The following is a 24,428-nucleotide window of genomic DNA, read 5'->3' as shown; positions in this document are numbered from 1 at the left end:
TGAGTACACATATATTTTGTGTGAGTATTTCGGTTTCATTTCCAGTGACTTTTAATCTAAAATTGAAATGCATTGTTGATTCTATTTCCTTCTTCCCCTTTGAGACAAAAATAAGCTTAGAACAAGTCAACTCTATACCTAAACAGATCAAGCAATAAATATCATCAAACTGGTGAAAGTATGTTCCAGAAAAAAGTAGTCTGTGCCAATGAAGCAATTTTCTATTCTAATGTGATTAATATTCAAATAAAAAAACTAGCTAGGAGTATCTAAATTTTAAAATAAAAATATAAGATATTAATGATCAGTAAATTAAAAGATAGTGTCTTTATATAATGACTAGAACTATAAAAGCACTTAAAATTAAGCCACAAAAATTTGTATTTAATGGATTTATATAGCCTTACATTGCTAAGCACCTCTATTCTAGTTCAGATTTCTATAAACAACTAGACACAAAGAAAAGTACTGAAAGGTCTGAAACTGAATTTTAAATTGCCACAGATGGCATGTTTATAACACCCCCACAATATGCTGAGTGTTCTCCATAAAACCAACCTAGACACAATCCCTGCCTCTAGGGGACTTAAAATCTAAAAGTAGATGAGGCAGCCTAATTCAAACAAAGTAAACAAATAGAAGGAAACAAAGAAGGGAATGTAAGAGAAGGGGCCTGCATTAATCTCCTGGCTCCCAGAAGGGTAACAGGCCAATCTGAAGAGAAGAGAATAAATGCAAACAAGTGAGAACTGCCTTATTTACCATAAACTTAATATGACACAATGCAGTAAATATTCCCTAAAAAATTATGCTGACCAGACTGAAAATGCTTTGTTGTTTTCTAGCTTCAACAGTCAGAAGATCTAAATCTCCATAATAGATATAATACATACCCCACTGGGTGTGTGTAAAGGACATTAAACAGTCCATGCAAGGGGCTGACTTACAGCCCAAAATTTAAATTATTGAGTCCAAAGCCTATAAAAGCATTATTTCAAAACTCCTGGCTCAACTGGCAATTAATTAACATGACACAACCATCTTTACCTCAAGATTCCTAAAACAAGACGGTGATTCTTACTGGATTGCATTTTTCATGTTGCCTCTAAAAGGATATATGAACCATATTTGGTTTGTCTGTAAATAAACATTTCATGGGCTTACAGTTCAGGCCCTGATCTCCTTATCCAGTTGACTAGAGCTATTTCAACAGAAAGATGTCAAACGATCATCAGAAATGTCTCCAAATACAGAACCTCTTTAAGCCTGTGAATTAAAGTACATCTGGATTTTAAACCATGTAGATTCTTCCCGGAAGACTTCAAAATGCTGACAACATCCAATTAATTAAGTTATAGGAACCAAACTCACTTCAATAAACTGGTCCTATCTGCTTTGCTGTTTCCTTGGATCAAGTCTCTCTGGCAAAAGCTGTTTATTTAAAAAATAATAATGCAGCCAACTGCCACAAAAAAGATGAAGAAAGCAATAATATGTGACTCTGCTGCATCAGTCATATATATTGAATGTGAACTATGAAGAGTGTAATTCAGGGCCGGGCACGGTGGCTCATGCCTATAATCCCAGCACTTTGGGAGGCCAAGGCAGGGAGATCACCTGAGGTCAGGAGTTCGAGACCAGCCTGTCCAACATGGTGAAACCTCATCTCTACTAAAAATATAAAAAATTAGCCAGGCTTGGTGGCGCATGTCTGTAATCCCAGCTACTTGAGAGGAATCGCTTGAACCCAGGAGGCGGAGGTTGCAGCAAGCCGAGATTGTGCCATTGCACTCCAGCCTGGGCAAAAAGAGCAAAACTCCGTCTCAGGGCAAAAAAAAAAAAAAAAAAAAAAAGAGTGTAATTGAGAATAATAGCTTGAGGTCAGAATTACAGACATTATTTACTCAGTGCCTCACATCTCAACCACTTTCCTGAAGTTTTCTCTGCATCAGGCATAATGATTCAATTTCCCAAAATGCTATCTTGCCTCTACTTTCAAACACAGCTTCCTGTTTAGATGGCGGACTCTTGATCACACTCTCTACATATAATATTTCCATCAGAGGAATTACATAAATAAAAATCTATTTTAGACAAATCCAAAGTAGCCAAGTAAAAGCTGTATTTGAATCTGTTTTATGAAGTCTTACAGTAAAAATGCATTTATTCGTTCTAGTAATTCAAACTCTAACCTTGGAGTTACCATCTAATTCTTCTCTTCACATCCCACTCCTTCACAATTTGAAAAGTACCAAATTGTTCAGATTCTCCTTCTATCTAGATCCCTCCCTCTGAAAGGGTCCCAGAAGGCCCATCAAATAGGACAGCTGAGGTCCAACGTGTAGAAGAGTCTGATATGAGCCAGAGGAGAGGTAGTTTAGGATAAGAACCCAAAGGTTCCAGCCAGGGAGACAATATTAGTATCTGGGACCAGACTGATAACAGGAGGAGGAATCTGAAGAGACTGCCTAGACCAGGGAGCCTGTGATACTTGACTTGAAAGGCCAAGAAGGTGTAGGCATAGATGGATCACACCAACTCAAAAGGGCCAGGTGGTACAAACACCCTGTAATTTTTGTCATATATCCCTCTTTTCAATGTCCTCTGCTAACACTGTAGCTTAGACCCTCTTTGGATCTCACTTAAGTGCAATATCTTAACTTACCTACTGTCCTCCTATTTTTCTACCTATACACTGCTGCCAAAATCATCTTCTTGAAGAGCCATGTCAAACCTCTTCGATGTTTTCCATTCACCTTCAAGTAAAACTTGTAAGTCCTTAAAATGACTTACCAGACCTTCCAAGATGTGACTTCTTTCTAGCATCATATCTGCAACACTTTTCCCCAGTGCTCTCTGCACCAGCCATGACTTTCAATCTTGCCTTTAGTTGCAAACATGGCTTCCTTTTCAGCAGAAGATACTTAATCACCTTCCCTCCCCAAAACACACTCTCTCCCTCAGTCATTCATTTTATCTAGTTTACTTTTATTTTCTTGTCTCATCTTAAATATCATTTTCTTCAGGTTTTCCCTGAACCCTTCAATGGGTCCCTGCTGTATTCCTAGAATACTCTGTGCGTCCCTTTTCATGACATTAATCAAAATTATAATGACAAACAGTAAACAATCTTGAGTTTGATGAGGGCAAGGATGCCTATGATTAAGAGTGTTCGTTCCGGCCAGGTGTGGTGGCTCACACCTGTAATCCCAGAACTTCGGGAGTCTGAGGCAGGCAGATCATTTGAGGTCAGGGGTTTGAGACCAGCCTGGCCAACATGGTGAAACCCAGTCTCTACTAAAAAATACAAAAATTAGCCGGGCATGGTGGTGCATGCCTGTAGTCCCAGCTACTTGGGAGGCTGAGGCAGGAAAATTGCTTGAACCTGGGAGGCGGAGGTTGCAGTGAGCAAAGATTGTACCACTGCACTCCAGCCTGGGTGACAGAGTGAGACTCCGTCTAAAAAAAAAAAAAAAAAGCATTAGTTCCTATTACTCAAAAACCTTCAATGGCTTCCCCAATCTTCTGCATTAAGTACATATTTCTCAGCACAGGCCTTCAAGGTTGTCTACAATATGAAGCTTTATGGTCTACTGTTTCTGAACGATTCCCAAAAGCAGGATTATCAGTTCCTTCCCAAATAAGCCAAGCGTATTCTAGTGTCTTCATTTCTGTAGCTTCCTCTACAAGCCTGGCTCCCCTAAGTCTTTCAAAATGCTATCCAGTCTTCCCAACCTATATCAAATTCCATCTTCTCCACAGTTTTTCCTGATTTTCCCAAATAAATTTAGCCTCTCCCATCTTTGACTCCCTTCCTGTTTAAATATATTGTATTTTCTGTTTGGTACTTTCCTAAATCCATCTAGTTGTTACAGGACTTTTCTTACACTTATTAATTTTAAATTTCTTAGATAATGGTGATACCTGTTTTTCTATATAACTAGCATCTCCTTACTGCATTTAGTATATGCCTTGTATCAGAAGGTGTTCGATAATGCATTAACTTGAATCTTTTGACACAGGGTCTTGCTGTCATACCAGCTGAAGTGCAGTAGCACAATCACAGCTCACTGTAAACTTGAATTCCTGGGCTCCAGTGATCCTTCCACCTCAGCCTCCCAAGTAGCTGAGACTACAGGCACGTGCCACCATGCTGAGCTATTTTTTAAATTTTTTTTTTTTTTATAAATGGGATCTCACTGTGTTGCCCAGGATCATCCCAAACTCCTGGGCTCAAGTGTTTCTTCTGCCCAGGTCTCCCAAAGTGCTGGGATTACAGGCGTGAGCCAGCGTGCCCAGCACTGAATCTTAAAAATCTATTACATAGGCTGGGCACCATGGCTCTCACCTGTAATCCCAGCACTTTGGGAGGCCAAGGCGGGTGGATCACTTGAGGTCAGGAGTTCGAGACCAGCCTGGACAACATGGCAAAACCCTGTCTCTACTAAAAATACAAAAATTAGCCAGGCATGGTAGTGCACACCTGTAGACCCAGCTACTCAGGAGGCTGAGGCATGAGAGTCCCCTGAACGCAGGAGGTGGAAGTTGCAGTGAGCTGAGATCATGCCACTGCAGTCCAGCTGGGTGACAGAGCCAGACTTTGTCATTAAAAAACAAAACAAAACAAAAAAAAACTATTACCTATAAGGCAGCTGTGCAGCTGTGTATGGCAGTTGTCTAAATATGTGGATAAAACAATCTTTTAAGTACAAAAGCTACCCGTCAAATAGAGAAAAGCTAAATGGAATTAGAGAAGCACGTTATGTTACCAGTGCAATAATAGAAATATATTTTATTTGCATCATAAATAATTGCTCTTTAGAGAATAAGATTTATTGACCTTATACATTAAGAGATGTCAACATTTATTTCAAATCTGATATTTCAAAGTAAATGGAATTTTAAGTCAAGTCTAATATAGCTCCAGAGCACAGTGCCAAAGCTCAGTGTTTGTTTTTGTGATCACTGTTGTTTGCTGCAAAAAAAAAAACAGCAAATACATTATTTAGGTTTGCCTAAAATTATGATTCAGAAGGGATGATAGCAAGTATCAAGTTCAATCCATTAAATTTCCAAGTGAGGAGTATAAAGACTATGAGTCTTTTGGCCAAGGTCACAAAGCAAACTAGGACAAAGGGTCAGATCATCTGACTTCTACTCCAGCACTCTTCCCACCCCAATTCAATACTCACCTCAACACTGTAACAGCTAGAGCACGTTATTTTCAACCAACACTGAAGCAAACAATGCTCCAGTACTGTATTAAGGCCATTTGCACATTTTTAGCTATGCTCCAGAGAAACAAAAGTGTGATGAGTGAAGGAATGAGAAGGAATTCTTATCTTTTCTCAGGAGCTTATATCATATAAAAGGCTAGAAATGAATACTACTTCATAAGCCTTCAGGAGCGTTGTGTTTAAAGACACTCTGAGAGGCAAGAAAAACTTGATAGGAAATTATACACAACTTAAAAAAATAGAATTTTCACATAAAATATGCAAATGGAGCATTTTGAGAGTGCTCCATTATCAAAACTTACTATTTACTTTACAGTAACCAAAAAAAGATGGAAGAAAAAAGAGAGAAAACCTAGCTGCCTATTTGTTAAAACGTGTGTAAAACATGAACATGCCTACCGATACCTACCAAATATTTGTTATTAAATATTGCTCCTTACAGCTCTATACCTAATAACTGGCATATAGTGAGCACTTAAGTGTTTCATAATAAATTCTCTACTCTCTGTTAGTATCATCCAGTATTATTCTTGAATATTATGGTTGTACATCAGTCACTAAAATGTTGCTACTTGTAGAAGAAAACAATGCATACAATCTGTATCAAATGGAAATGTTTCCAAGGCTAGAACAGTTTACACTATGTGTATATGTGTATCAATATATTTGTGTGTCTCTGCGTATATGTATTCATTTGCTCTCCCTATATATGTATACACGTAAATGTATGGTTGTATGGCATGTATTTTTGACATTAATTTTACCTAAGGATCTTATGTTATGGAACAGTGATTTTCCAGCTTTCCTTACAGCAATTTATAATATGAAAAAGATTTTACATTACAACCTAGTCCACACACACACAGAGACACACATACGTAACTAAAACAAAAGTTTCATGAAACAACACCCTTACTATATGCAAAGCACTAATATTTTCTATTCCATTTTAAAAATTGGATGTTTATTATTCACTAAACTGTTTGGAAACTCATAAAAGAGAAAAAAAAGATACTGGGGAGGTGTACACCTTAGTTTGGCATCCATTTCTTAGAAATAACCTACAGTCGATAGATACCAACGAGAAAATACCAAAATGAAGTCTACAAACTATTAACCATCATTCATTCGAAAGTGCGGTTGAGCACCTGAAAGGCTGGGTCATAAAACAAGTCCCCACTTGGGAGGCTAAGGCAGGTGGATCACCAGAGGTCAGAGGTTCCAAGACCAGCCTGACCAACATGGTGAAACCTTGTCTCTACTAAAAATACAAAAAATTAGCTGGGCGTGGTGGTGGGCACCTGTAATCCCAGCTACTTGGGATGCTGAGGCAGGAGAATTGCTTGAACCCAGGAAGCGGAAGTTGCGGTGAGCCGAGATCGCGCCACTGTACTCCAGCCTGGGCGACAAGAGCGAACTTCGTCTCAAAAACACAAAAAAAAAACAAGTCCCCACAATTTAAAAGGAGTCAAATAACGATGGGATTTGTTCTCTTACCATAATGGAATTAGAAGTCAGTAACAGAAAGCTATCTGTAAAAATCTCCAAACATATGGCAAATAAATAATGTATTTCCAAATAATCCAAGGGTCAAAGAAGAGATAAAAAGGAAAATTAGAAAATATCTTTAAATTTAAGTGAAAACAAAATACAGCAAAATTTGGGAGAAGCGAAAACACAAGCCAGAGATGTTCTGGTTTAAGAGAAGAGAAGAAAAATGAGCCCAGACCATTCGTTAGGTCCACTTGGTTTTCTCTAGAGCAATCCAACCATACTACTCCCAAACTCTGCTCACATAAGGAGGGTGGCCACCTAGCATGAGAACAATCAGATTATTATCTGAGGAAGCTTAAGGTGAAGGAACCAACTCCTCAGCTCACCACCACTGGAGAGGTTTCTTAAGTCTGAAAAAAAAAAAAAAAACAGGAATCTAAATAAGAACTGTGGTGTCACTAAAGGAGATGAGCCATACAAACGGGACCACACAAATAGAGGACAGTGGGAAATACATCCAGAAAGAGGCAAGACAAGAGGATGCAGAGCATGACGGTGGAATGGACCGCACTAGACTGTATGCTTGTAGATAGCAGCTTCCTCCCCATACTAAGGACAATCCTGGAACACAACAGCCTGTTATTGTCTAATGTGTGAAACTGAACCTTCACAGATTCATCTCAGAACCAAATTAAGCACAGAAAAACCTTAGCTTCTCAGAGACCATCAGGACCAAGACGGGCCAGAAATAAAACCTGTCCTGCCTTCAGACACATGTGCTAAGGTGGCCTGAGGACCCACCCCTCCAATTCCCAAACTCTGCAAATATGGTCATATTATATATTCTAGTATCATTTATTCCAGCATTTCACAGGAGAGGAGAGAGGATAAGTATCTCAATTCCTGTTGTTAATTCAATGTGATCAGTTTATTCACTATTAAAAAAGCAGGGACTATTACATTAGTAGATGACCATTAACTCAGTTTTATGGCTAAATATTAGGTTTATCATTTCTATTAGTAGCATTCATTAAATGAAAATAAAGGGCCCATATGTTTTCTATGCGTATTTCAGGGAACTAAAGCGAGTAAGGACGCTATTTTGCTTTCCTGGAGGCAATCCCACATCCTGCTAGGTTTGGTTTTCATATGTGCCTGGCTTCTTAAAATAGGCATAAACAGCTTTATTTAGTTCTAGGCTATTTATTTCCACAGAGAAGAAATCTCAGAACTTTTTAACTGTCATAGGTTACCTCATTTTTTTACACCTCTATTGAGATGAAGAAAGAAAAATACGGTATCAGGGACAAAAGAAAGACTGAGCTTAAGTACAAAGATTTAAAAAAAATTGACATTGTGGCTTATTAGAGAAAGAACACTATCTCGCTCTCATCTCAAGGAAAACCATTTATCCCAAAATGCATAAATACTGTGCTTCTTTAAGTTATATCATTCTTTCTAGAAAGAACTGGAGTCTTGGATTATCTCGTAATATGAACAGTTTACTACTCAAAACCACTACAGGAACTAAATGACTCTGTCAATTCAAAAACAGTTATCTCAAATAAAAACTTCACAATGCAATGATACTTTGACAGAGCATTTATGAACTACAACCAATGTTTCAAAATCCTTTTGGAGGAGAGAAATTCAAAGTGATGAAACAAAGATGATCAAAGTTATATTACTGATTTACAATGTTAAACGATCTCAGCAGGCGTTACTTTGGAGCAGAGATTTACGAAGCACAATCAACACATTTGAGCAACGTGTCAGTGAAAATAATCATATATGCCAAGGTCTTAATTATAACACCACTTTACATTTGTATAGAACATTTCAGTTTGCAAAGCACTTATATCCCATAAACCCATTTGACTCTATGTCTTCCAGTTTAAATACAACAGATACGAGTTCATGTGGATAAGAGAAGCTATGTACTGAAGTGGTTAAGAACATGGAATTACATAAGATATATTAAATTTAATTTTGCTTGCTTCTACTTCCCGTTTTAAAAATGTGGCTACTAGAAAATTTAAAATTAAAATATGGCTCACATTGTATTTCTATTGGATAGCATTGTTCAGTCAGCTTATTGACAGATTTTATTTGCTAGCCTAGGGGGCACAATCACTGGCATATAAAAAGATTAAGACAAGGAAATAACAACCTCTCCACTAAAGGATTTGACATTTTAAGTGAAGTGTCACAGGTTCAGTAATAATATTGCAGCCAAGCTTAAAAGCAAAATAAAAAGTAAAGTCATACAAAACTTTGTCAGGGAATGTGGCTGTTCTCTTCTATAAACAGATTACTGATACTAAATTATGGAAAGTGATTTAAGAAACAATGTTACCATCTTTAAAAGCCCACAAATTTGCTCTGCCTGAACAAGGAGGAAAATGCTCTGCCCATGGTCTGCTTTCTAGAACCTGAATGTAAAGACAGAATACGGCAAGTAGGTCCTACAAGGGGGTTCACCATCTACTCTGATATCATTTACTCCTTCATTTTACAGAGAAAGAAAATGAGTCTTAGCCTGACTAGGTGGCTTATCCAAAATGTCATCATTTCAAAATTTAATCAATATAAAAATATGTTTATAAATATCTCATTAGTAACAATTATTTAGATTTGTATACTAGGTCTTCAAATTCCAGTATATATTTTACACTTCAGCACATCTCAATTTGGATACTAAATTTTCATCAGCAATATTTGATCTATATTTAGATTTCATAAAGCTCAAGGTTGAAAACTAAATTTTCATACCCAATTTGTTTCCATGTGGCTACTGGCTACATTAGACAGAAAGCTTTATAGAATATCTGACGAGTTCAGTAATCTCAGTGAATGCTCTCTTCAATATCCAAAAACTATCATTCTCTCCTGAGGAAGAAGTGGAAGAGAAGGATCCTTGACTCTCTCTTCAGATAGGCAGTTTCGTGGCTTTCAGTAGCGATATGTAACTGCAACTATTTTTGTGTTAACTGGGCATGAGAAGGTATAAATAAAAGATTCTAAGACTAAAAAAAAAAAAAAAAAGAATGTGGAATTGAAGCCAACTGTTTGTTTTGGAATCGTAGCATTGGCACTTACTAGACAATGCGATCATAAGTAAACTACTCAATATTTCCCTGCCTTAGTGTCATCATCTGTAAAATGGAAATAACACTGTTTCTACCTCTTGGGTATACTAAGAATTAAGTCAATTAATATATGTCAAGTACTTAGAAGGCAGAGTAACGATTATATACACCCTGGTTTTTGAGATCAGCAGCCTCATAGGTATGGATATCCATACATATCCATTGTATGGAAATGTATGGAAAATATGTACTAGCCTCATTGTATGAAGCTAGTAAGCCACACAGCCAGGAATAAAAACCAGACCTTTGGCTGCCAATTAAGAGATTATTGGCCAGGTGTGGTGCTCACACCTATAATCCTAGCACCTTGGGAGGCTGAGGCAGGTGGATTGCCTGAGCTCAGGAGTTCAAGACCAGCTTGGGCAACACGGTGAAACCCCATCTCTACTAAAATACAAAAAATTAGCGGGGCATGGCAGCGTGCGCCTGTAGTCCCAGCTACTCAGGAGGCTGAGGCGGGAGAACTGCTTGAACCCAGGAGGCAGAGGTTGCAGTAGAGCCGAGATCATGCCACTGCACTCCAGCCTGGGAAACAGAGCGAGACTCCGTCTCAAAAAAAAAAAGGATTCTCTTTGGACAAAGCACTCCTCCACTCCAGGCCTCTGGATCCTTCCTTGAATAAGGACAGGCCAGAACATCAGTGGTTCTCAGTCTTCTTTCCACCCCAACCCATCTGAGGGATTCAACATCTCTCCATTTATAGAAGTGATGACAGTCTGAAAACGTCCCACAGGTGATTCTAAGACACTGCCCTAGAAGCTGTTCCCCTGCTTGTACCCTCTACTACACTACGGCAGACTTATCTGAGGTTCCACACAGCTCTACGGCCTGCCACTTTAGGTACAGGAAAATTATAGTAATACTTCAGTGAGCTTAAGAAGAAAGGCCAAAAATTAGTATACATCTTCATTTGTTGGAACATGAAAGATTCAAATAAGAATTTCTATACTGATGACATCAAAGAAGATGGTGTAACTATTCATATGGCAGGTGGCACATCTAACCTAGAATTGGCTTCTAATCAAGGCGGTAGGTAAAGGAGGAAGAAAAGTAGGGAATCAATCAAAATAATCACCCCTAAGGTTTCAGGGATTAGTCTGAATGTGTGATTAATGGAAAGAAGATTTGTGTAAGTCAATCTGCCTGACATCAGAAAGGGAAGCCAAAAATGAACACACAGAGATGTGATGGTGTATCATCCCCAATTTCTTCTCCAAAATATCAATTTGTCACGTTTGATATCAATTCTATATAAGTAATTTTTTTTTTTACTCAACAACTCTATAAACTAATAACCAATAAATACTAAAAAGAAAAGATTTGGACACATGCCATATTATAAATATAAATCAAATACACTACTTCAGCATGGTGATTGATGAGAACTGCCAAGGGTGGTATTTACAAATAATGTTCATATTTCTTTGAATATCCACTTACTGTGGACAAATTACACAGCATTTAAAAGCTATTGTTACTTGGGTATGGTGACTTGTGCCTGTAATCCCAGACTCTCCGGAGGCCAGGAGTTCAAGACCAGCATGGGCAATATAGTGAGATCCCCATCTCTTAAAAAAACACAATGAAATTTAAAAAGCTCTTGTATGTGCAAAATCATGTGAAAAATTCTCACAACTAGGAAAGAAGGAAATAGAATTTGAAAACTTCCTTGGAAGATGTGCATTTTCTGATCCAAATGTGAACCAATATTACTTCGTCATTAATAAGTATGCAAGGTATGGTAAAGATGCTGACTGAGGCTTCAAAATTAGGATATTTATATAAAACAATGTGTAATGGCGCTACCTTCAAACAAGAAAACATTATTACTTAATAAATGCTGATGCTGATTGTTAACTGTATGTTTTACAATGAGATGACCTTTAAATGGCACAAAAAATAACAGGTGATCCACAGATTTAGAATTTGAAAATAAAAAACTGGCAGGCTCTAAAAGTTGCTGTCCTCTGTACCTAAAGATGTCACCAGTGGTGAGTCAGAATGCAATGCGTACGTCACTATCACTGCTCTAACATATACTATTGCTATAATGGACTCCTGGTCAAAAAAGTGGATAAAAATGTGGGCATCAATTTCTTCTGAAACAACTACAAGATACACTGTCCATTGTTTCTTAACTTAGTGAAAAGCACTCCCTATTTAACAAACACATTCTCGGTGTTCCCGGTGTGAACTGTAACTGTAAAACCTAAAACTTGGGTCAGTACACAGACCAATAAGAAATAAAAATGAACAGAAAGAAATGCCCGAATCTGAATTCTGAAGGATGTTCGCATCTGAAATGGTGGCAATAAATACCGTGAAAAAAAAAGACAATTCCATACACAGGGTTGAGATGGGTAAACAGTTGTTGGATGAAGATACACATTTCTTCCTCATTCTATACCCATGTGTCAAAGCATCAAAACAATTTATTTGCGACAGTTTATGTTGTGTCTCGAACTTTACATCTAAGTTTATCATGAGGGGGAAAAAAACCTGTTTGGCTTGACTCACCGTGAATCACAGCCAGGAGGTCATCTTGTTGTGTATCAGCAACTATGTTTTCGCTACAGCTATGTGACCTGAAGTGGCAGCAGCAGAGGCACCAAAATAGATGGGGCAGGAGCCTTCTCCTGGCTTCTTGGCCGCAAATGGGCTTTCTAGCCCATTCGGGCAACTGAGCAAGAGCCAACCGCAGAGGAGAGAAAGAACCAACCCGACAGCTCCGCGGAGAAAGGCTGCAGGCCCACCCCACCTTCCGTGCCCTCCCAGGGAGCCCGGGTAAGCAAGAACATAAAAGAGGACAGGCTTAAGAAACAGCCTGGAGAAAACACAGCATGACAGGGGTCAAAACTGGCCCCATGGAGGGCAAAACCCGGCCGTGACCGTGAAGCACAGATTTCGGGGCGGTCTGGACGCGCAGGAGGCTCTCTACCCTGGGGCTCCGGGAGCGGCTCCGGCGCGAACGCGCGCGGGCCCCCAGCCTTCAAGCTCCTCCGGCCTCCTGGGACCTGACCCTGCTCCCATCTCACCTGTCCGGTGCCCGCTGGCCCGGCCCGAGCCTTCAGCTCCCTGCCCGCACCCCGGCCCACCCTTCCATCCCTTGCTCTCCCCGCATGTGTCTCGGGACCACTGGCCGAGTAAGCGTGGGCAGGGGCCGCTGCCCCGCAGCCCCAGGCCCGGCCCCGGCACTCACTTTCTGAATCCGCTTCAGCGCCATGGGTCAGGGATGGCGGTGGGGACACCGGCCGGCAGGGGTCGGCTGCGGGGCTCGGGGGCGTGGGTCGTCGCGGGTTGGGCTCGCTGGAAGCTAGGCTGGCTCCGCGCGGTGGGTCCCCGGTTCGCCGCTCCCTGGCTCGCTCCGGGCGCCGGTCCCTGCTCCGTGTGCGCCCGAGCGCGAGTGTGCGCGAGTGTGCGGGCGGGGACGCCGGCGAGACTCTTTTGTTTCCGCTTTTGCTTCTGGGAAGGAGCCTGCGCCCTCCCCGCCGCGCCCCGCCCCGCCTGGCACACTGGGAAGTGTAGTTCCAGTCCTGTCCTCGGCTGCAGGCCCCCGGACGCTGCCAGGTTACTTACTGCTGACCTCAGCCAGGCAGCTTAAGGTGAGAGCTGCCGGGGGCTGGAATTAGCCCCTACAGTCTCATTTAGAGCAAGTTGCTGAACCTGGGGCTGCGCATCTGTAAAATGGGGATAACAAATGAGCTCCTAACGCACATAAAGGAATTTCTAAATCATCAGTTAGTAATTCCTTATGCAATAGGTGCCACAGCTGGTTTTATTATTTTTACCTTTAAAGATTTCACTGTCTTTTCTCAAATATATGGATTGCTTCACTCACCCTGCACACATGCACAAACTCATATCAGACCCCTTACTTACCTCCTTGGTTCTTATCGCAGAGGAAAAAGATGTCTCTTCCGTCCTATGTACAAATCTTCCTTGTCTGAGTGCATTGTCTGCTCACAGGTATGCCCCTCCCATAAGTTACCCGCTTCGAACACCGAGTTCTGGGCTCTCACTCCCATCGTTGGTTCCTTCCCTTCCGTTGACAGTCCCTGACTAATAGTCAACTCACTCTCCCCACTCTCCAATTCCTATGAACCTGTGTACCCATTAAAACTTGGCTTCTTGGCCGGGCGCGGTGGCTCGTGCCTGTAATCCTAGGGCTTTGGGAGGCTGAGGCGGGTGAATCACCTGAGGTTGGGAGTTCGAGACCAGCCTGGCCAACATGGTGAAACCTTGTCTCTACTAAAAATACAAAAATTACCCAGGCATGGTGGCGGGCGCCTGTAATCTCAGCTACTTGGTAGGCTGAGGCAGGAGAATCGCTTAATCCCGGGAGGCGGAGGTTGCAGTGAGCTAAAATGGATCCATTGCTCTCCAGCCTGGGCAACAGTGAGACTTGGTCTCAAAAAAAAAAAAAAAAAAAGAAAAGAAAAGTGAAAAAATCAACAGATGTTGGTGAGGCTGAGGAGAAAAGGTAACATTTATACACTGTTAATGGGAATGTAAATTAGTTCAGCCACCATGAAAAGCAGTTGAGAGATTTCTCAAAGAACTTACAACAGAACTACCATTCGACCCAGCAATCCCATTACTGGGTATATATCCAACAGAAAACAAATTATTCCGCCAAAAAGATACATGTTCTCACATGTTCATCGGTACTATTCACAATAGCAAAAACATGGAATTAACCTAGGTGCTCATCAATGGTGGACTGGATAAAGAAAGTGGGGCATACACCATGGAATGCTATGCAGCCATAAACAAGAATGAAATAATATCCTTTGCAGCAACATGAATACAGCTGGAGGCCATTATCCTAGGCAAATTAATGCGGGAAGAGAAAATGAAATACCACATATTCTTACTTATAAGTGGGAGCTAAACATCAGATACTCATTGTATTAGTCCATTTTCATGCTGCTGATAAAGACATACCCGAGACTGGGCAATTTACAAAAGAAAGAGGTTTAATTGGACAGTTCTATGCGGCTGGGGAAGCCTCACAATTATGGCAGAAGGCAAGGAGGAGCAAGTCACATCTTACATGGATGGCAGCAGGCAAAGAGAGAAATGAGAACCAAACAAAAGGGGTTTCTCCTTATGAAATCATCAGATATTGGCTGGACATAGTGGCTTCTGCCTGTAATCCCAGAACTTTGGGATACCAAGGCAGGGGCATCACCTGAGGTCAGGAGTTTGACACCAGCCTGGCCAACATTGTGAAACCCCGTCTCTACTAAAAATACAAAAATTAACCTGGGGTGGTGGTGCACACGCCTGTAGTCCTGGCTACTTGGGAGGCTGAGGCAGGAGAATTGCTTGAACCCCAGAGGCAGAAGTTGCAGTAAGCTGAGATCATGCCACTGCACTCCAGCCTGGCAACAGAGTGAGACTCCATCTGAAAAGAAAAAAAAGAAAAAGAAAGAAAAAAATTAGATCTCATGAAACTTATTCACTACCAGAAGAACACTATAGGGAAAACCACTGCCATGATTCAATTATCTCCCACCTGGTCCCTCCCACAACAATGGGAACTACGGGAGATACAACTCAAGATGAGATTTGGGTGGGGACACAGCCAAACCATATCACTCAGGGACATAAAGATGGCAACAAATAGACACTGTGGACTACTAGAGTGGGGACCGAGGGGGCAAGGGTTGAAAAACTGTTGGGTACTATTGTCAGTACCTGGGTGATAAAATCATTCATACCACAAATGTCAGCATCACACAGCACACCCAGGTAACAAACTTGCATATGTACCCTCTAAATCTAAAATAAAAGTTGAAAAACAAAAACAAACAAACAAAAACAGAATCTTGGGCCCCACTCCAGCCATGCTACATCACACTTTGCAGTTTAATAAGATTCCTAGGTCATTCAGATGAACATTAGCGTTTGAGAAGCACTATGCTCGAAGGCATAAGAGGAGCTCCTAAAAATGCAGATTTCCTTTAAGGGATTTAATTTAGCAGTAAGTTTTGGGTGAAGCTCTGGAGTCTAAACTTTAGAACAAACTTCCCAAGAAGTTAGGATGCAGGTATCTGAGGACATTTCTGAGAATCTCCACCTTGAGCAAATCTTCAAATCCTTCTAAGCCTCAATTTCCTCACCAATAACTAATGCAATAAATGTTGTATTTGTTTAAAGTGAATAGAGCTGAAACTTTTGGTGCCCTTCTAACTCAAAGGTCCATGATGATTTTTTTCTCTTCTTTATAAATAGAAAGAAACCTAAAAAGTAAGCTTACAAGATTATTTTTGTCTTTCCTAGGGCAGTTTACCTCCCAACAAAAGAGAAATTAACACTTATTAAAAAAAATCTACTTTGGCATCTTGCAATAATAGTTTACACTTTAAGATTGCTTTAAATGGGCTGGGCACAGTGGGTCACGCCTGTAATTCCAGCACTTTTGGAGGCCAAGGCAGGTGAATCACCTGAGGTCAGAAGTTCGAGACCAGCCTGGTCAACATGGTGAAACTCCTTCTCTAGTAAAAATTCAAAAATTAGCCAGGCGTGTTGGCACATGCCTGTAATCTCAGCTACTTGGGAGGCTGAGGCAGGAGAATCGCTAGATCCTGGGAGGCAGAGGTTTTAGTGAGCCTAGATGGAGCCATTGCACTCCAGCCTGGGTGACAGAGTGAGACTCCATCTCAAAAAACAAAAATTGCTTTAAGCTTTTCAAAACATTTCACACACATTTTTGCAACATGCAAATACATATGCAACATATAGTAGTTCAGTGTGTTATTTAATCTCCTACTCTTTCTCCCAGGGTGTAGTTTCAAAACATAGTTTGTGATCAACTGCATAACTAATTCAAAAGTGTTACTTAATGCTTACCATATGCCAGGCACCGAAGACACATGATAAAGAAAATAGACAAGATCCCTACTCACAAGCAGTACATCAAAATCCTATGGGGTGGGGAGGAGGGTACAAGACTTGTTAAAAATGCAGATTTCTAGGTGTCAGGCCACACTGTCAATAAATAATCCTTGCCCTCTGAATTATCCCTGGGATATTATACTGCACTAGGTGGTAAAATACATGCAAAAGAAAGATTATATTTGTTCCTACCTCCCATAAACTTAAAATCTTCATGGTAGGAGGATAAATGCATAAAACAAATAAGTAGCAATGCAAGATATTCATTCATTCAGTCAGTCAGTCAGTCATGCAGACAACAGCAACAACAAATTTCAGGAAAATTTCCTTAAAGCAAAACAAATGGTGCAGAGGATAAGGGCTAAAGGTGTTCAAAAGGGCATTGCCATGGACAGAGAGTAAGGGAAACTTTGTAGAGACAATAGAACTTGAATGCAAGACACATTTGGATAAGCAAAAGAATAGGTGAAGAACTTCCTATCATAAGGAATTGCATGTGGAATGGACATAAGTATGAAATGCTCAACGTGGAGGCCAAGCAAGGAGATACAACTAAGTCCAATGGTTGAGATCAGATAGTGAAGAACATTGACTGTTAGTCTTAGAAACATGAAATTGAGCTTAAATGCAACAAGAAGTTGTGTATCAGGAGAGTATTATTGTGACAGTGATGCATTAAATAGACAATTAGTCTAGTGGAGGGACATAGAATGAGGAGAAAATCAGGAAAGGGAAACAAGTTCAATTACTATTGCAGTATTTAGGACCAAAATAATAAAGGCCTGCCTGTACAAGGTCAATAGCACTAGAAACCCAAAGAAGAACTTTTTGAGAAAAAAAAAAAAAAAGCCATGGAACTTGGCTTTTTTACATACAGAAATAGAAAAATAGAAGAGTAAATATGAACTCTAAATTTGTGAGTGGTTGATTGAGTTACAGGTGTTAATATTGATAAGCTTTTGGAGGGGAGAATGGTAAACTGAGTTTAAGACATACACATATATGAAATGTATGTGGTATTCAAGTGGAACTTCCCTAATGGTAGGTAGAGATATGGGGCTGAGAATATGGATATGAGAGCAATCATGTGAGATAATGATTTTGAAACCATAGGATACAAATTGCTTCCCAAAGAGGTAAGGGGAAGACAGAGAAAATAGAAGGCACTAGAAAATGGGCTTTGGGGAGTAGCGACAGTGAAGACCTATGAGGAAAAAGATGAGTCATGGGTGGGAAAGTAAGTGGAATACCAAGAGTGTTTTGTGTAGTGGGAGCCAAGAAAAGTGAGAGCTTTAGGTAGGAAAATAGCTGCAAGAAGAAGTGTTTTGCAACAGGGATCTAAGGGAATAAGGAACAGGAAAAGGATATCAGAATTAGTGAGGTGCTACCTTCAAGGATAGCATCAGTTATCACCTAAGAAGGGTGATGGGTAAAGAAGACATTGTGAAAGATAAATGGGTAAATTAAATGGAGTCAAGCAGTGCTTATCACACTTTGGAAAATGCTGGTGAGGAAGGGGCATGAGATAGAAACTAAAAGAGGGCCTGTGATTTTTCCAAATGTGACATCTGCATGCATGAAGGTAGATGTGAAAGAGTTAGTGGGTCTATTATTTATTGCTTCAAAGCAAATTACCCTAACCCATAGCAGCTTAAATCAACAATCAACATTTATCATCTCACATAGTTTCTGTGGGTCCGGAATTTGTGAGCATCTTAGCTGGGTGGTTCTTCCTTGAGGTCTTTCATAAAGTTGCAGTCAAAATGTCGGCCAGGGTTGCAGTCATATGAAGTCTTGACTAGAGATAGAGGATCCACTTCTAAAACACTTCGCTTACATGGACTGCAGAATGGCCTTTGTTTCTGGCCATCTGGACTTTTTCATAGGGCTGTTTGTGTGTCCTAACAACATGACAATTGGCTTCCCCCTTATTCCTTCTTCCAAGGAAAGAGCAAGTTGGAAGTCATAATGTCTTGGAAGTCACACACTGTCAACTTTACCCAATGTGGAAGGAAACTACACAAAGATGTGAGCACCAGGATGTGGGAATCCAAGATGAGGGGCTATCTTGGAGGCTGGACACCACAGAGGGAAAGGAAAAGTTAATGCAAGTGTTAAGGGAAAGGCGTAAGCCCTTGATACTCAAAGTATGGTCCACTGAGTGGCATCGTTTGTGAAATTGTTAGAATTGTAGAATCTCAGGCTCCACTTCAGAACTACCAAATGAGAATTTGCATTTTTAAAAGATCCCCAGGTGACTCATATGCATATTACATTTTGAGAATCATTGATCCAGGGTACAGAAAGGATTCTCTTTAGAGAAGGAAATTATAGCCTACGCAGGAGGAAGGAAGAGTAGAAGTGAATCTTGTGACAGAGGTGAAGCAGAGTAAATAAGAGTGCCTACAAATTGACTGCTTACCACACAGAGTTAGCAGTTAAGGCAACAAACAACAAAATTAGACAACTTAATGAAAATAATCCTGTTTTATAATAGCTAATTTAATGAAGTGGAAAGAGTACAACCTTGGAATAAAAACATAGATTTGTATCCTGTTTCTACTGCTAATTAGCTGTATGTCTTTGGGCAAGTTTCTTAACCACTCCAGTTCTTAGTTTTTTCTTAAATAATATGATGGTAATAATACCAATTCTATAAAGTGGGGTAGAAGATGAAAACAGCAGACTATATAAAGCACTGAGTTCAGAATAAGTACCCAATGATGTTATTTTTCTCCTTTCCTCCTTGTCTTCCAGTGCTTTAAACTCTCCACCTAGGTCGTATCTTTTACCCTTTTAATCATGGTTGCTACCTGTAGGAATATTTCTGTTTAATTTTCTAGATTTTCTGTCTCAATCTTCATGATTTTATTAGAGACAGCACATTACATTTGCAAGCGCATATCTGAGAAACCATAGATATTTGGGAAACCCCTAAGTCTTCTCTGATTTCATCAGAGTTGATGGAATAAAAGGTGTTATATTGAGCATGCAGTACTGGCCAAAAAATACAGGCCAATTGCACAAGAGAGGTGGGGATTGTGACTAGTGTTAACCGTACCTAAGATTATGAATATCCCTTTCCCCACCCTAGTATTGGCTCTGCATCTCCATTGTCTGCTTCTTCCCCAACATCAAGCCCCCAGGTTCCCCCATTTTTATCCTGGACCCTCTTGGAAACCTGTAACAGGTTTCCTATTTCTTCTTCTCAAATCCTTTCTCTAAATTCACAGACACCTTTACTTTGAGATTCTTTGAAGGCATTTAATATAAGTAACAACAAGGAAACTGAGAACATCAACATACATAATGAACTACAGTGGCATGACAAATTTATAGGAATTATTTAGAACAAACATACTACAAAACTATTAAAGGTTGGTTCTCATCAAGAAAGTGAAAAGGACCAAGTGTGGTGGCTTATACCTATAATCTCAACACTTTGGGAGGCCTAGGCAGGAGGATTGCTTGAGCTGAGGAGTTCAAGACCAGCCTGGGCAACATAGCAAGACCTTGTCTCTACTAAAAATTAAAAAATAGCCAGGTACGGCAGTGTGTGCCTGTAGTCTCAGCTAGCCACTCAGGAGGCTGAGGTGGGAGGATTGCTTGAGCTTGGGAGGTCAAGGATGCAGGGAGCCATGATTGTGCCACTGTACTCTAGCCTGGGTGACAGAGTGAGACCAAGAAAGGAATGAAGGGAAGGGAAGGGAAGGAAAGGGAAAGAAAAGGAAGGGAAAAAAGAAGGGAAGGAAGAAAAAAGACAACCCACAAACTTGTAGAAAATATTTGCAAACCACACATCTGTTAAGGGACTTGTATCTAGAATATGTAAACAACTCTTATAACTCAATAAAATAAAGATAAATAACCCAATTTTAAAATAGGCAATAGATTCAAATAAATATTTCTTCAGAGAAGATATACAGATGAATGATAAGCACATGAAAACATGCTCATCATTAGTCAATGAAGAAATGCAAATCAAAGAGATAAAACTTCATACTCATTGGATGGCTATACTCAAAAAGATAGACAATATCAAGTGTTGGAAAGGATGTAGAGGCATTGGATCCCTCATACATTGTTGGTGAGAATGAAAAATGGTGTAGTAACTTTGGAAAACAGTTTGGCAGTTCCTCAAAATGTTAAAAATGAAGTTTCCATATGGCCCAGCAGTTCTACTTCTAGGTATCCACCCAAGAGAAATGAGAATATATATCCATGCAAAAGCTTGCACATGAATGTTCCTAGCAACGTTATTCATAATAACCAAAAAGTGGAAACCACCCAAATGTCCATCAACTGGTGAATGGAAAAATAAAATGTGGTATATCTAAACTATTGAATATTATTCAGCAACAAAAAGCCATAAAGTACTGAAATATGCTACGACAGGGATCCCCAACCAGTCTGTGGCCTGTTAGGAAATGGGACACATAGCAGAAGATGAGTGGCGGGCAAGTAAGTGAATGTTCATCTGTATTCACAGCCACTCCCCATGGCTCTCATTACCACCTGAACTCCACCTCCTGTCAGATCAGCCACAGCAGTAGATTCTCATAGAAGTATGAACCCTATTGTGAACTGTACATCTGAGGGATCTTGGTTGCATGCTGTTTATGAGAATCTAATGCCTGATTATCTGTCACTGTCTCCCATCACCCCCAGATGGGGCCACCTAGTAGCAGGCAACTGAGCTCAAGGCTCCCACTGATTCTACATTGTGGTGAGTTGTATAATTATTTCATTATATATTACAATGTAATAATAATGCAAATAAAGTGCAAAATAAATGTAATGCACTTGAATCATCCCAAAACCACCACCCCATCATCCGTGGAAAATTTGTCTTCCATGAAACTGGTCCCTAGTGCCGAAAAGTTTGGAGACTGCTGTGCTACAACATGGATGAACCTAAAAACCACAATGCAGCCGGGAGGAGTGGCACATGCTCATAGTCCCAGTTACTCCAGAGGCTGAGGCGGGAGGATTGCTGGGCAACATAGCCACCCCAACTCCAAAAACCAAAAAAAAACAAAGCCCAAACCATTATGCTAAGTGAAAGCAGTCAGTCGAAAAAGATTACATATTGTATAACCTCACTTATATAAAACGTCCAGAACAGGCAAACCTATAGAGTTGAAAAGTAAATTTGTATTTGCTAAGGGCTGGGGGCAGGGAAGTTTGGGGGAGAATGAATGACTGCTCATGGGTACGGGGTTTCTTTGAGGGATGATAAAATTGTTCAAAAATTAGATTATGATGACGATTGCAGAATTCCTTAAACACACTTAAAACCATTGAATTGCACACTTATTGAGCTTTAAGGTAGGTAATTATATCTCAATAAAACTTTTGTTAAAGTCAGTTCTGCCCTCATTGGGATTTGAACCCTCAGGCCTCATCACCGTCACTCTCTTTCTTGGGGATTCTTTGTAAGGACAGCCCTATCTGTATGTAGCTTCCAACTCGGAGATGCTGTTCCATACCACCAAATAAGAAAGGAAAGAAGATCTCAAAATCCCCCAGCCCCAGCATCTGTAAAGTAGAAATTCTCCACCCTGGCTGTGCCTCGGGATAGCGTGAGTCACTTTTTAGAAACTCCGATTGGCTGGAGGCACAGGGAGCGCCGGCCCAAGCAGCTTATCCAACGGCCAGGCCAGGACCGCGTCCCGGGAGCCCCCGCCCAGGCCTGTTCGACCCCTCCCAGCCTCGGTTCGCCGGGGCTGACCCGTCACCTGCCCCGCTCCGCGAGGCCAGGGAAGAAGCGTGGACGCCGCAGGAGCCGGGCTCCATCTGATCGTCACCCACAGCAATGCGAAGCCTGGTCTTCCTGTCACCCCGCAGCACGGCTGCAGCAACCCAGTTCTCCCACACCCGGCCCAGCTTATGGAAGAGGTCACAGGGATCCTGCAGCCTTCAGAAGCTCAGATTTAAGAAGTCTCTGCAGGATACGGAGCAGGCAGCAGGTGTTGTCAGCGCACGAAATATAGAGTGGTTCCCGGGTCATGATGGGGTGTGGAGGTGGGGGATGGGGGAAGATGGTCCAGAAAAAGAGGGTGAATTAAAGAGAGGGGCAGATTTGGAGAAGTCTTTGGAGAGGATCACTGGCCAAGTGGAAGAGGAGGATGAAGAGCTCCCTGGGTGTGCTGCTGACCAAGGCAGACCTGGAGGAAGAGTCAAAGCAACAGTCGGCAATCGGGGAATTTATGAAGACATTGAAGGAAGGAGTTGACACGCGGATTCAATCAGAAATTTCAAAGAGAGTAGAGTGAAAAGAAGGGTTTGGTGAAAAGATTCAGGCATTCCTGGTGGAGGTGACATAGTGGAGCAGGACATCTACCAGGAGTCCCGGGGCTATGGTCCATGAGCTTGGCCCTGGCGGAGTGAGGCCAGTGCAGCCTGGCTCCGCTGCAGGGGGTGCCAAGACCAGTCTGCCCTCTCTGGAACAAAAGTGACCTCATTTCTCAGGTATTGCTGGAGACTGCCGGCCAATTGCCAATTTTGGCTCTCCTCCACTCAGTGAAGAAGTGTTTGTCTTTGCAAATACAGGAAGCGCTCTTTTTTGTTTTCTCCTTGTGCCTTTGAGGCTTTGCTGTCCAGGAGTGGTTTCTGGGGAGGGCCACCCCATCCAATGTCCCCACCTTTTTTGACCTGTGGGTGCTTTATTTGGGATGGTGAGAGCTCTCATTTGTCCTGGGGGCAGTTCTCAGCTTATAGGCCACTGAGGTCTTCATATACAACAGGGCCTTTTCCTTTTGTGATTGGGCAGTCCCACCAACTGTAAAATCAGAATCATCAGGAGGTAGAGCCCAATCAGGAGAGATAGGAATGAATGGCTCAGAACCAGTGTTTGGCACACATGTAGGACAAGCATTCTTCATTGTGACTTATTTTCTAAACAGCTGTCCGGATTGTTGTCTCACAGGTTTTGGCATTATCTGACCCCCACATCCCCAATTCTGTCCTGCTACAGGCCATAAGATTTCAGGGGGACCATTCCCAGGGTGGGACCTGTGATTGATACATGAACTTCCTTGTCCCCCACAAATCTCCACAGGGTTCGAACCCAGTGTTGAATGAGTCTCTGTTTGAAATTATGTTAGAACCACCACTTGGGAAGGGCAGAGAGCAGACAGCCTCAACAGTGGTGGAGCCAACAATGAACTTCTCAGGAGTGACCTGTGCTTCCTTCAAGGCTGTTTCTGTTAAGTGTATCCTTCTAAGACCTGCATTTCTTTCAAGACTGATCCTGTCCATTTTGTAGCCCATTTTTCTTCATTAACAATAAAACCAATTTTGAGCACCAAAGAGCAAGCAGAAGAGTGTTTAAACATTTTTTGTTTCTTTTTTTGATTGCTGAAGTATGAGAAAAAAAAATCCCTCTGTGGTTCTACTTAGTCATAATTTATTTTCATAACGTTCTGAGGGTCCCTGGGAAGCTAGACCCCTTCTTAAACAGGGCAGCTGCATCCCTCATTCTTCAGCAAAGTACCCAGTCGACAGGCTCTTGATGGGCCACTCTGAGGCAGAGGGGGATTTCAACAAAGACCCTGAAAGTTAGGACCTGGTTGTGGGAGCTGGGGCAAGGTGGTAGTGAGGGCAGAAATGTGGATGTGGTCCATTCCCTCTCATCCCCAGCTGTAAC

General features: G+C 41.2%; 2 protein-coding genes across 3 annotated transcripts in view; one reads left to right on the top strand and one right to left on the bottom strand.

The window, feature by feature from the left end:
* The window catches only part of UBE2D1 (ubiquitin conjugating enzyme E2 D1), a 33,389-nt gene extending 20,068 nt beyond the window's left edge, over positions 1–13,321 (bottom strand). For both annotated transcript variants that reach the window (XM_055274362.2, XM_055274361.2), the window contains exon 1: positions 13,080–13,321. Coding sequence is in view for 1 of the 2 variants with exons in the window: in XM_055274361.2 (XP_055130336.1) it covers positions 13,080–13,103 (24 nt within the window). In the remaining variant the exon portion in view is untranslated. The remainder of the gene's footprint in view (positions 1–13,079) is intronic.
* Positions 13,322–20,047: 6,726 nt separating this feature from the next.
* Positions 20,048–24,085, top strand: LOC129480515 (uncharacterized). Its single transcript, XM_055274363.1, has one exon. It carries the CDS (start codon positions 22,596–22,598, stop codon positions 23,013–23,015), a length of 420 nt encoding a protein of 139 aa, XP_055130338.1. The 5' UTR covers positions 20,048–22,595; the 3' UTR covers positions 23,016–24,085.
* The last annotated feature ends 343 nt before the right edge of the window (positions 24,086–24,428 follow it).

The sequence above is a fragment of the Symphalangus syndactylus genome, chromosome 4 (genome assembly GCF_028878055.3).
Source record: "Symphalangus syndactylus isolate Jambi chromosome 4, NHGRI_mSymSyn1-v2.1_pri, whole genome shotgun sequence".
Classification (NCBI taxonomy): Eukaryota; Metazoa; Chordata; class Mammalia; order Primates; family Hylobatidae; genus Symphalangus; species Symphalangus syndactylus.
Note: the sequence above shows the minus strand (reverse complement) of the source record. Positions and strands in the feature narration are given on the sequence as shown.

Excerpts from the sequence above, each read along its gene's own strand:
- LOC129480515 (XM_055274363.1), top strand. The coding sequence starts at position 22,596 with ATGCGAAGCCTGGTCTTCCTGTCACCCCGCAGCACGGCTGCAGCAACC.